General features: G+C 53.6%; 1 protein-coding gene across 4 annotated transcripts in view; it reads left to right on the forward strand.

The window, feature by feature from the left end:
• Nucleotides 1-13,023, forward strand: part of GRAMD4 (GRAM domain containing 4) — a 78,739-nt gene that overhangs the window by 55,377 nt on the left and 10,339 nt on the right. For 3 of the 4 annotated variants that reach the window (XM_007522467.3, XM_060188794.1, XM_060188793.1), the window contains 6 exons: nt 2,605-2,725; nt 6,133-6,194; nt 10,623-10,755; nt 11,238-11,263; nt 12,013-12,104; nt 12,807-12,898. In XM_007522467.3, coding sequence (XP_007522529.2) covers nt 2,605-2,725; nt 6,133-6,194; nt 10,623-10,755; nt 11,238-11,263; nt 12,013-12,104; nt 12,807-12,898 — 526 coding nt within the window. Of the gene's footprint in view, nt 1-2,533; nt 2,726-6,132; nt 6,195-10,622; nt 10,756-11,237; nt 11,264-12,012; nt 12,105-12,806; nt 12,899-13,023 lie in introns of all 4 variants that reach the window. The other variant, XM_060188795.1, reaches the window with a different exon arrangement.

The following is a 13,023-nucleotide window of genomic DNA, read 5'->3' on the forward strand; positions in this document are numbered from 1 at the left end:
GTTTCACGGTCACGGAGCCACTAGGGGGGTTGTTCTGGGGGAGGGGGCACCATGGCTGGTGGTAGGTGGTATCAGGGGGCACAGGCACCAGGTGGGGGTGTCCTGGTCCATCTCAGGGACTCTGGTGGTCCCTCTCTATTTAAACCCAGGGCTGGCAAAGTAGCTCACCAGGAGGGTGAACCTCTTTGCTGTCCTCACTACCCAAGTTCAAGCCCAGTCCCTACCTCACTGGAGGGAGATTCAGAGATGCAGTGTCCTTCTCTCTATCTTTGTCTCTTTCTGAAAAAGTCGGCCCTGAGTGGTGAAGACCCGGTGATGACAAAACAGACAGACAAACAAAATCTCCATCAAATCAACTCTGTGGCAGGGCGCGGGCCCTAATGGTGTATCTCTCTGTGTGTGTGTTTCTCTCTCTGTCTGTCTCACTGAAGCTTCACATTTCTTGGAAACAGAGAGCCTGGGACAGGCCCCCTGTGACCACTGGCCCCCCAGTTTTGCCTTTTATTATGATTATTTATTTGTTCATTTGTTTATTGCCTCCAGGGTTATTTATTGCTGACGCTTGGTACTGGCATTACTAGTCCACTGCTCCTGGAGGCCATTTTTTCCTTTTATTTTGTTTGATAGGACAGAGAGAAATTGAGAAGAAAAGGGCAGATAGAATGGGAGGACAGAGAGACACCTGCAGACTTGCTTCATCACTCTTGAAGCTTCCCCCCCCCCTACAAGTGGGGAGCAGAGACTCGAACCCAGGTCCTCCAGCACGGTAATGTGTGCACTCACAGTTGTGCTGCCGCTCAGCCCCTCAGTTTGTTTTTACGGAGCCTTGGATCCTCATGCGTAAAACAAGGGGTGGTCACAGACCAGCGCCCATGTGATGGTGTGGGGAGGAGGCCTCGGGAAGGCGATCAGGGTTAGATTATGAGGTCGTGGAGGTGTGGGTCAGTGTGGTGTGGGTCAGTGTGTGGGTCAGTGTGTGGGTCAGGTGTGGGTCAGTGTGCTTACAAGAGGAGGTGAGGACGCAGGGGAGGCATCAGCCACCTCAGCAGTGCGTACTGACTCGGACACCAAGCTCCAGGGCCGGGAGGAGTAGATGCCTGCCATTGAGGCCCCAGGCATGGGATCTGCCATGTCGTCACGTCAGCCCGAGATATGGGAGGGGGGCCACCGGCAGGGCAGCCATGCAGTGGTCCCCTGTGCAGTGGGGCAGGGACAGGACAGGAGGGAGGGCAGCAAGGGCATCCTAGGTGCCTGGGTGTGCTGGGTCAGTTCTGGGTGGGTCACGTGGGTGTTCAGTCAGTGCAGATGGCTGCCACCCCCTGGCCCCCCAGAGACCTGTGCACCTGGCATCTCACGGTCTCTGCTGCAGCAGATACCCCCAAACTGGGTAACTGAAAAGAACGCTGTGTTCTCTGACAGCGCAGAAGATCAGAGTCTGAGTGAGTGTCATGGGACCAGGCCCAGTGTCAGTGGGGCCGGTGCCTCCGAGGCCCTAGTGGGAAATCCACTTCCTGCCTCTTCCAGCTCCACCAGGTGCCTGGATCCTTGACTGGGCTTCTGTACTTCCTTCCTTCCATGGAGTCAGCAGGTGGCATCTCCCAGCCTCTCTCTGACCTCTCACTTCCCTATCTCTCTCTTTTTCCCATAAATTAAAAAAAAAAAGTGATTCAATAATGATTAACAAGATTATAAGATGACAGGGGTACTAACCCTAGCCTTCCTGTCTCTTGAAGACTGATTATGATTGTGATGGCATTCAGCCCACCAAGATAGTTCAGGGTAGTCTTGAAGCCCTTACCTTAATCACAGCAACAAAGTCTCCCTTTGTCACACACAACGTGAGGTGACATAGCCCCAGAGGGTGTGAATTCACCACTTCAGGTTTTTTTTTCTTTAACCCAGACAGAAAGGTCAGGAGAGAGAGATGCCATGGTGCTCTAAGCTTCCCCTGGTGCCATAGCACCTCCCATGTGGTGTCAGGGCTTGAGCCTGGACTTGGCATGCATACGTACGTGGGAGGCGTGAGCCTCCCTCTCTCATCCTGGATGGGACATCTAGAGGTATTGTCATTACATAGCCCGACACACACTCCAGTGACAGCAGCCCAGATCAGCACTCACACCATTCCTCCTGGAAAGAAATCCAGGACCTGACTCTCCTGGGGCTCCCCCCTTTCATCTTTGACTGCCCTCAGCTCCACAGGGGGCCATGGCTTCTACCCCCCCAACTCTCCCCAGGGATTTCCATCTGCTTCCCTCCGGATCCCACCTGATCCCACTTCCCTGGCTGATGGGCCTGCCAGTGTCTGGGTGGTTGTCACACCCCAAGGGGCACAAGTGACCGTCTGCAGGTGCTGTGCTCTGGGGCGTCCCAGCTGCTCTGAGATGTGTCATTAGCAGCTCCGAGGCCTGATGCCCCAGATCTCACCCTGAGTGAGTGTGAGTAATGGCTTGCCTGGGGGTGTGACCCCTGAAAAGGGAGGATCCAGTCTCCCCAGTAGGTGTCCAGCATCTGTCTCTGGCTCCAAACCCAGCCTCCCAGTGGTACATCTGTGTTGGAGGGACAGACAGATCGACGACCACCTGGCTGGTGTCTTCCCCACAGAGGAGGAGCTCCGGAAGCTTCGAGAAGAAACCAACTCAGAGATGCTGCGGCAGGAGTTGGACCGGGAACGGCAGCGGCGGATCGAGCTGGAGCAGAAGGTCCAGGAAGTGCTGAAGGCCAGGTGAGGGGTGCACCGACGGGTGGCAGCTGGGGGACAGGCCAGAATGGCTTGAAGGGCAGGGACACCATTGTCAGGGCAGACGGTGGGCCCACCCTCCCCCCACTGAGGGGGCAGGTCAGCCTGGCTCCCCCTGTCTCCCCCTCGCCCCTTTATTCTGGCCTCAGCCAGGAGTGCGGTTCCCTCATCCTCTGGACTCTTGAGCTGAAATGTCTGGGGATCATACTTCTCACAAGCATCCAGGCTGGGGTGCTAGAGCAAGGGGTCCTGAGGGCTGGGATCCTGCCCCCTCCCCATACCCCCAAGTCCCCACAACATTGTCACGCCCCCATGCTGCCCTTACCCCTTGAATACAACAACCTTGGTCTTCACCGACTTGGCTGGCCACCCCCTCCATCAGAACCCCTTCTTGGCATGGCAGTGCGCCCCCACCCCCAGTTTCAGACCCTCGTTTGCCCATGAGGTCTGTTCTAGTTTCCCCTCAACCTCTCACGTCACCTCCACCACTCCAACCTGCCTCCTCTGTCAGCTCCCTCACTTCTGCCTCACATTCACCTCCACCCCCGCACCCCACCCTTCTCACCTCTTCTGTTGGCCCCGTACCACCGCCAGCCATGCCTCTGTCCCCAGTGGGAGTGAAAGCTGCTTCTGCAGGGACTCCCACTCTGTCTTGTGTGCAGGGTGCAGAGCTGCACTGCCCCTCAGTGGACCCCAGGAAGCCCACACGCCACAGGGGCCATTGGAGTTTAGTTGGTGGGAAGGAAATGCCACTGTGCATTTGGAGGGCAGACACTGACTTCCTGTCAGGCCTTATCAACTGCCTCTCAGCTCTGAGAGGGTGTTGTCTTCTCACTGAGGAACGACCTTTTTGCTTCCTGCTCTGCCATCATTAATAATGAGTCCGGGTGGGTGAAATAGCTCACTGGGATAGTGCGCTGCTTTGCCACGTGCATGACCCAGGTTCAAGCCCGGCCCCCCACCACACTGAAGGAAGCTTCAGTGCTGTGGTCTCTCTTACACTCTCTGCCTCTCTTTATCTAAAGAGGAAGGAAAAAAAACCCTTTTTCTATGCTTCAGGATGCTTTGAATAAAGCCTGCTACCACCCCACCCCCAGGCCTGTGTGATCCCATCTAGGGTTCTGTGGGGCTTGCCGTGGGTGCCCTGAGTTTCCTAGAAGAGGAGAAGCCCCACTTTGCTGCCACCCCCCTTTCCCCACCAGAAATTGGTGTGTGGACCTCAGCCAGTGCTTTGCTTGCTGTTGCACCTTCACGTGAAAATCCACACGGTGGGGAGATTCTTAGGTTTGATTATGCAGTGAGCCACAGCGGCACCCCAGCCCATCCGCCCACTGGGAGGCCTGGGTAGGTCCCCAGGCGCCTGGCTGAGCCCTGCCACTTAAAGTGGTACTGCAAATGCTCTGCTCCAGACGCTGGAGGCTGAGCACTGAGCATTACTGCAGGGGGCTGGAAGCGATTTGAAGAGCCCACAGTTGGAAACACAACACCCCCTTCTGCCAAATCAGTGAGCTCAGTGGTGCATGCATTGCTCCCAGGGCCACCCCCAAGAACTGTCAGCGGGAGGCGCCAAAAACATTTCCTGTGGTGCCACAGTGCCGCCATGGAACTTCACGGGCACTCTGGTGGTGGCGTCTGACACCTGGAGCAGCTGCCCTGAGTCCCCAGCCTCCTTTCCCAGCAGGGCACGGCGAGTTCACACCCACATCCCTGTGTGTTTCTGGCAGGTCACCAGGTCACCGTGCTGAACAGGACAGCTACAAAGTGGTCACCCTGCGGGGGCGTGAGCAGGGTGTGAGCAGCTATGTCCCCATCCTCCCCTGGGCTCCACCTTTGACAGAGCCAGTTTGTTAGAGTTTCAGAGCTGGGGGACTGGGCAGTGGTGCACTTCAGTGAGCACACACATTACCATGTGCAAGGTCCTAGGTTCAAACCTACAGGCCCCACCTGCAGGGGAAGCTTTGCAAGTGGCCGAAGCAGTGCCGCAGGTATCTGTCTGTCTCTCTCCCCCTCTCCCCTTTCCTCTCTCCCTCCCCCTAACTCTTCTCCCTCCTCTCCATTTCTCTCGGTCATATCAAATATAAGAAAAATAAATGGGGCTGGGTAGTGGTACACCTGGTTGAGTGTACATGCTACAATGTGTAAAGACCTGGTTCAAGCCCCTGGTCCCTACCTACAGGGGGGAAGCGTCATGAACAGTGGAACAGTGCTGGAGGGATCTCTCCCTTCCCCTCTTTCCCTTCCCTCTCAATTTCTCTGACTCTATCCAATAAATACATAAAATATTTTAAGTATATAAATAAAGCAAAAAAAAATGTTTCTGGGATAAAACTCTTCTGCCCTGCCCCCAGGCTGCTCAGGAATTTCCTGGTCCAGAGAACCCACCCTCTCTGGCCAGTCAACTACACACACCAGGCCCTGGGAGCTGCTGTGTGCCACCCCCATTCCCAGTGAACCCCCACTTGGCTGGGCAGTAACCTGGATATGGAGGCCTGTCTGGAAGAGAGTGCCATTGTGGCCAGCCTCCTCTGCCTTTTCCATGGCTCCTCCTCAGGCATTCCCTCTGACTCATCTTCCCCCAGCATGGAAGAGGGTGTTGCCAGGGCATGGGAACGGGGCCACCATCCCAGAGGTGGGAGGCAATTTCATCTGGGCTTGCAGCTTAAGTCAGGCCGTTGGTTAGGCCCATGCAGGTGAGCAGACTCCAGGAGAGGACTCAGAGATTGGGGGACTGCTGTGACCTGCAGCTGATGGCCTTGCTGAGCTGGGACCTGGGCTCAGCCATAATGGTGTTGGCTAACAACCTGTACTTAATTTTTTTAATTGTATATTTATTTATTTATTTTGGATAGAAACCGAGAGAAATTGAGAAGTAACGGGGAGGTAGAAGGGTAGAGAGAGAGAGGAGACACCTATAGCACTGCTTCACCACTCCTGAAGCTCCCCCCTGCAGGTGTGGACTAGGGGCTTGAATCCAGGACCTTACACACTGTCATGTGAGCACTCCAGCAGATGTGCCATATTCTGGTCCTAAGATTCTATTAAGCATCTTTTCATTAGTAGGCTAGTTAATCAGCAGCATCAGAGCAATTTATTCTGGGCCCAGTAATAAGCAGGTTTGTCAAAAATGGAATAGGAAAGTGAAAGGGGTCAAACCTAGGGCTTCATACACACAAGGCATGCACTCTACCACTGAGCCTACTGGAACAGGGGCCTGTTGCAAATACAGCTGTGGGCCTGCTGGCAGCCACCATGACTGAGCCGGGCGTGTGGTTGCAAAGCAGGTGAGCTGACCACAGGGCACAGCCCCACGGGCTGGAGCTTCTCACGGGCCAGGACTGGCACCTAGAGTCACACTGACCGAAGTCACCATCTTCTCCCCCCTCTCTTTCAAGAACCGAGGAGCAGGCCATGCAGCAGCCTCCGAAGGGGCCACCCCCAGTCAGTAATGGAGCAGGTAGGCCCCACAGGTAGCCCAGGGCTGGGTGGTGAGCGGGGTCTGCCCATTTTACTCACTCCTGCTGGGTGGTGACTCCCCTCCAAACTGTGTTAGCGGCTCTGATTTTGTAATCAACCAACCTGTCGTCCTGGCGAACGTGGGGCGTTTCCCTGAAACCTGGCTGGCTTTTGTTCTGTGAAGCCATCCCGGTATCCATGTCTGCTTGTCCCTCAGGGAAAGTGACGCTGCTATCACGCCGGATTCTTGGCCTCTGACTCGGGGCCTGACTGCGTTGGCTGTGGCTATGTCTGTGGTCAGGATGTGTCCCAAACCCGCCCGGGGTCAGGCCATAGAGCCCTTCTCTCCCCCCATCCCTAGCTCATGTTCCTCATCCTAGTCCCCACTTCACACTTTCTGAAATGTCATTCAGAGGTTGTTATGGGAAGAAACTGGGTTTTCCATCTGACTTTGGGGTTGTTGGTGGCCCGCAGGCCCCCCTTGCCTGTGTAGGAGCTGTTATGCTGGCAGGGCCTCAGGTATCAGTGCTGCCCGTATAAAGCAAGGAAAAGGAGGCCTCTCCTTTCCCCGGGGATGCTGCTGAGTGGTGGCCATGCTAGAATCAGAGCCGTCCTCAGCCTCCTCTGCTCAGTCTTTTCTGAGGAAGCAGGTGGGTCAGGCAGGCTGGCCCAGGTGTGGAGGCAGCTGCTATGCTGTGTCCACAGTGCAGGTGGTCCTGGGCCCCAAGGCCTGTAGCCCAGGCTTGCACCTAAACCCTCAGCCATTAGACCTTGGGGCAAGTCTGGGAGCACCTCAAGAGACCCCATGGTCCTCCTGCTTTATCATAATCATCATCATTATTATTATTATTAATTGCCACCATAGTTATCACTGAGGCTCAGTGCCAGCACTATGAATCCACTGCTCCTGACAGCCTTTTTTTTTTTTTTTTTTCCTATTTTGTTTGATAGGACAGAGAAAAATTGAGAGGGCAGGGGGAAACAGGGAGAAAGATACCCGCAGACCTTCCTCACTGCTCACTGAGGGCCAGGTACTATAGAGGCCCACAGAGGGGTCCATTATGTTGTTCCTGATGGAGATGACCAGTGACAATGGACAGAGGGATCTGTTCGAGGTCTAGGCCCATCATGTCTGTGTGGGAATCCCAGGACTCCCTGACTAGGGCCCCAGATGATGGGGTGGCCTGATAGTGACTAAAGAGTCATCATTAAAGTCTGCCAGTCTCTTGCCCTTATCAGCTTTTGACATCCTTACTTTGTCTGACAAGGTTAGCTTTGGAGTGACTGAGGGAAGTGTAGTAGGAAGTAGGTAAGGAGGGTATCTGGGTCTAAGTAGAAACTGTTTCATTAGGTACTTAAAGGTGTTTTTTTAGGTCTTTCTACTTGCTGCATTTATTGACTCACTGCAAACTATCATGCAAACTATTGCTTTCAGGTGTATATTTCACCCTAACTTATGGATACATGTGTTCGTATGCCCTATCTCAGGGGCCCTGGTCTATATCTAGGTTTTGAGGCTTTAATAGAAAGTGCACCACCCAAAATGGAATTAAGTCCTCATGTGGCACGAAGCGCAAGGACCGGCATAAGGATGCCAGTTCGAGCCCCCAGTTCCCCACCTGCAGGTGAGTTGCTTCACAAGCAGTGAAGCAGGTCTGCAGGTGTCTGTCTCTCCCCCTCTCTGTCTTCCCCATCTCTCTCCATTTCTCTCTGTCCTATCCAACAACAATAAAACAAGGGCAACAAAAGGGAATAAATAAATATTAAAAAAAAAATTCCAAAAAAAAAAAAAGTCCTACAAGCTAGGAAAGGTCTTACTCGAATAATGAAGCTGAAGGGTTGACATTCCACACCTGATGAGTCAGTCTCACATTTTTAAAATAGTTTAAACTTTAGTTTGATTCAAGTTTTGCTTCTGGGGTCAAGCCTAGGGTATCACTCATGCAAGGCATGCACTCTACCATTGAGCTATCTCCTCGGTCCCATTACCAGTTTCTTTCTTTTTTTTTTTTTAAATTTTTTATTTATAAAAAGGAAACATTGACTAAACCATAGGATAAGAGGGGTACAACTTTACACAATTCCCACCACCAGAACTTCGTATCCCATCCCCTCCCCTGATAGCTTTCCTATTCTTTAACCGTCTGGGAGTATAGGCCCAAGGTCATTGTGGGATGCAGAAGGTGGAAGGTCTGGCTTCTGTAATTGCTTCCCTGCTGAACATGGGTGTTGACAGATCGATCCATACTCCCAGCCTGTCTCTCTCTTTCTCTAGTAGGGTGGGGCTCTGGGGAAGTGGAGCTCCAGGACATATTGGTGGGGTTATCTGTCCAGGGAAGTCTGGTCAGACATCATGCTAGCATCTGTAACCTGGTGGCTGAAAAGAGAGTTAACATACAAAGCCAAACACATTATTGACCAATCATGGACCTAAGGGCTGGAATAGTATGAATGTAGAATAGTATGAATAGTAGAATGTTTTGTAGATAGCTAGTAGGCCTATTTTCTTTCTATTCCAAAGGGCCTGTGGCTATACTAGTCTTTTTTTTTTTTTTTTTTTCCCTGAGCCTGAAATATGATATGCAGGTGGATCCTAATTATTGTCTGGGGAGATGATGTCATGGCTGGAGGAAGGACCAGAAAGCTGGATCAGGGAAGAGAGTAGCTCCCAAATATGGGAAAGATGTATAAATATTGTTGATTGTAAACCCCATCAATTTGATGTGATCTGGGGCCTATATTCAGCTAGGAGCCTATGTGACCTCTGCATCCCTGTAGATCCAAGCTCACATTCTGTGGTCATGAGTAGGAATGTTCCAAGCTGCCCCAGTCTCAGGACCCATCTTCCTCAGGTGTAGCATAGAGTATGTTGTCCAGCCTCCCTTCGGAGGATGGAACATTATCTACCATTGATCCAAGTTGAGGGCAAGGTCCTATGTGGGTCCACAAAGGGGTCTATTGTGTTCCTGTAACAATGGAGAGAGGGATTTATTCGAGGTCTGGGCCCATCATGTCTGTTTGGGAATCTCAGGACTTCCCAATTAGGGCCCCAGCTTATTACCAGTTTCTAATAGTGAAAAGTTAGAAGCCTGTGAACTTCACACATCGGTGTCTGTCAGAAGGGTTTCCTATGAACACAGCCACACCACCCCCAATTACAGACCACCCACGACTGCTCTGGTGCCGGGCAGCGGTCTCTCACCCTCCAAATGCCATCACCTCTGTGCATGGCCGCACACACTTCAGCCCTTAACACTTGACCCCCCTCCTGCCACTTGCTGTTTAATTGTGAAACAGCGCCACCTGCAGGACACATACAACCTGCTTCCTGCCAGGTGCACCTTGAACTGCATCCTGAGTTCTGCAGATTTCTCCTGGTTTTATTTATTATTTTTATTTTTATTTTATGTTATTGCTTGCCTCCAGGGTTATTGATGGGGCTTGATACCTTCACCATGAATCCACTGCTCCTGGAGGCCATTTCCCCCTTTTTTGTTGTTGCCCTTGTTACTATTGTTGTTGTTATAGCTATTGTCATTATTGTTGGATAGGACAGAGAGAAATGGAGAGAGGAGGGGAAGACAGGGAGGGGAGAGAAAGACAGACACCTGCAGACCTGCTTAGCTGCTTATGAAGCAACCCCCTTGCAGATGGGGAGCTGGGGGACTTGAACTGGGATCCTTGTGCCGGTTCTTATACTTCCTGCCATGTGCGCTTATCCTGCTGTGCTACCGCCCGGCCTCCTATTTGTTTATTTTTATTATTTTATTTCTTGGTTTGTTTGGGTTTTGTTTTATTAATTTTTTTTTGTTTGTTTCTGTCGAACTAGGAACTTGGGTGTGTGCTATTTTACCTTCCTGAGCTGAATTTCTCATTAAGATAGATAGATAGGGGGAGAGAGAGAGAGAGAAAGACAGACCACATCTCCAGAGCTTCCCACAGTGCCACTTTCTACGTGGTACTGGAGCCTCAGCCTCTGTGCTGTCTTACGTCACAGCACGTATACCACTGAATGAGCTCTCTCTCTAGCTCCTTGCTCCCGGCTCAGTCTGTCCTGTGAGTGGTTTTCTGAGGCCCCAGCTAGAGTGTGGAGAGGCTCAGTCGCCAGCGTATGTCTTTGAGCTTAATTTGTCAAGCCTGTTGTTCCCCGGTCCGAGGCCTGGCTGGAGGCAGTCCCCCTCTCTGCCCCCACTGTCCCACCCAGGGTCTGCAGGGCCCCAGAGTGAGCCCAGAAGCCCCTTCCCTGGTATACTGTCTATCCCTGAGAGAGGGGATACTGGGTACACTAACCCTTCTGGACACAGAGACTTGTGGTCTGTGTGGGGCTGCACCCAGCGGAGGGGAGGGCAGGCTTCCTTTTGGGACTTGGTTGCGTGGGCCCTCACAGCCAGCCCTGCATTCTCACCGGGGTTCCACCTCACTCCCACAGACCGGCGGAGCCAGGGACTATGCTCCCGAGTCCAGAAGTGGTTCTATGAGAAGTTCGGGGAGTATGTGGAGGACTTTCGGTTTCAGCCTGAGGAGAGCACCGTGGAGACAGAGGAACCCCTCAGCGCCCGGAGGTAGGAGTCTCACAGAAGTGTGGACCAACCCTGCAAGTGTCCCAGAACCTCCATGGAGACCGCAGGGTTGGGTTCAAGTGTGGTGATAGTTGGGACTCCCCTGACATCACAGGCTCACTGGGCTTACTGTGCTGCCTTCCTGGAGAGAGGCCAGCAGGGCCTGTGGGCTCAGCCCAAGTGCCTGCTGCACGGGCCTTGCTCTGGGCTTCTGGCCCAGCTCAGTGCATATTGAGCCTTGGGGGCAGGCACTTTAGCAAACCCCTCTGCCCTCCCAGGGTGTGTCAGATAGACAAGGCTCAAAAACTCTGGTCCATTGGACAGAGATGGTGTGGACAGGGACCAGGGATGGCTGCCCAGTCCACAGAGGTGATGCCCCTTCTTTACTGAGGGAGCAGCCGTGAGGCCGGGGCCGGGCCAGGCTCGGCAGAGCTGTATAGGTGAGTGAGGATCTGTGCTCACCCGCTTCTCTCTTCCTCTCTTAGGTTGACTGAAAACATGAGGCGGCTCAGTAAGTAGGCACCTGTGTGTGGCCCTGGGGGCCTGGGTGGCTGGGCCAGGGACCCCACTGTCTCACACAGAATGGGACCTCTTTCCAGAAGACCTTTCACGGACAGTTTTTTTTGAATTTTCATTTGTAAAATGGAAATATTGATAAGATTGTAGGATAAGAGGGGTACATTTCCACACAGTGCCCACCCCCAGAGTGCCATATCATATTCCCTCCATTGAAAGCTTCCTTATACTTTATTCCTGGGAGTCTGGACCAAAATTCTTTCTGGGGCACAGAAGGTGGAAGGTCTGGCTTCTGTAATTGCTTCTCCGCTGAACGTGACTGTTGGCAGTCGATCCATACTCCCAGCCTCACAGACATTTCTTAGAAAGCTCCTCTTGAAGCATCTCCCAGCCCATCTGTGGGGTGTCATGTGAGATGAGAGGGGGTGCAGCCAGTTGTCCCTGTGCCCCTCCAGTAGCAGGAATTTCATTCCATACCCAGGAGCCTTGGATAGAGCTGGTATTTCTCCAGACATCTCCCAGGGGTGCGAGTCCCCTCACTTTCTCCTTTCTGTAGCATGGGGGGAGGTGGTGGAGGCAGCATTGGAAGAAATGGGAGCTGGCGAGGGCTAAAGGCCCCTGGGACCTGGGCACCAGGCTCGCCTTGTTCCTTTTGGTTCTCCCTAAGCTGGTGTGGCCATCCACGCCTCCCCCATGTGTCCTGAGACTGGGCCACCCTGACCTGACTGCTCGCTCTGTCCCCAGAGCGTGGTGCCAAGCCTGTCACCAGCTTTGTGAAGAACCTCTCTGCCTTATCTGACTGGTACTCCGTCTATACATCTGCCATTGCCTTCACCGTGAGTGCTCTCATGGGTGGGGTGGGCGAGGGGACCTTCCCCAAGGTGGCACCCCTGCCCCAAGGGTCAGCCCCCAGAGAACTGTGCAGCCTGCTTCTCTGCCTGAAGCTGCCTGACTGTGGGGTGAGGAGGTCATCTTTTGAGAACAGACGGGGCCTCTGCAGGGCTCCTTATCAGCCCGGAAGAGTCCTTCAGCAGAGATCTCTTTAGTCTGTTTTCCTGGACAGTTTGGGGGAAGATGGTGGGAAGCTTCCCCTCTATGCGCACACTTTGCTCTGAGGCCTTCTCCCTGAGGGTCACTGATGCCTTCCTTGTGTCCCTTCTTGCCAAAAGACACTGGCTCCTCCCAGGCTCACCTTCCAGGCCTCTGCCTGAACCCCAGTGTCCCCACTCCTCAGCCCATGGCCATGGCTGCATGCCACGCAGTGCTTTGCTGAGCGTGGTGGTGCCCAGCTCCAGTGTGGGAGGTGGGGTGGGGGCATAGGCAGGGCCAGTGCTGCCTTCTGCTCAGGTCCTGACCTGAGGCTGCTTCCCCAGGACACCCCTTTTCTTGGCTCCCTCTTCATTCATACCCCCAGCTCCCAACTCTGGAATGCTGCTGCTGTGTGTGTGTGTGGGGGGGGGGGGGTGTAGCCCAAACCCCACTGTGGGGCGGCCTGACCCTTCCCTTCCCTTCCCTCCTGCTGTCTCCCAAACCCGCAGGTGTACATGAACGCCGTGTGGCACGGCTGGGCCATCCCCATGTTCCTGTTCCTTGCAATTCTGAGGTTGTCCCTCAATTACCTCATCGCCAGGTAGGTGGGCAGGCATGCCAGACGGGGGTGACTGCGCTGTCTCACCTCATGACACACAGCCAAGGCACACAAGTGGGCTTTTTTTTTGGGGGGGGGTGGTTGACCTGATCCCCAAAAGGTTACCC

This window comes from Erinaceus europaeus, chromosome 4, assembly GCF_950295315.1.
Source record: "Erinaceus europaeus chromosome 4, mEriEur2.1, whole genome shotgun sequence".
NCBI classification, from domain to species: Eukaryota; Metazoa; Chordata; class Mammalia; order Eulipotyphla; family Erinaceidae; genus Erinaceus; species Erinaceus europaeus.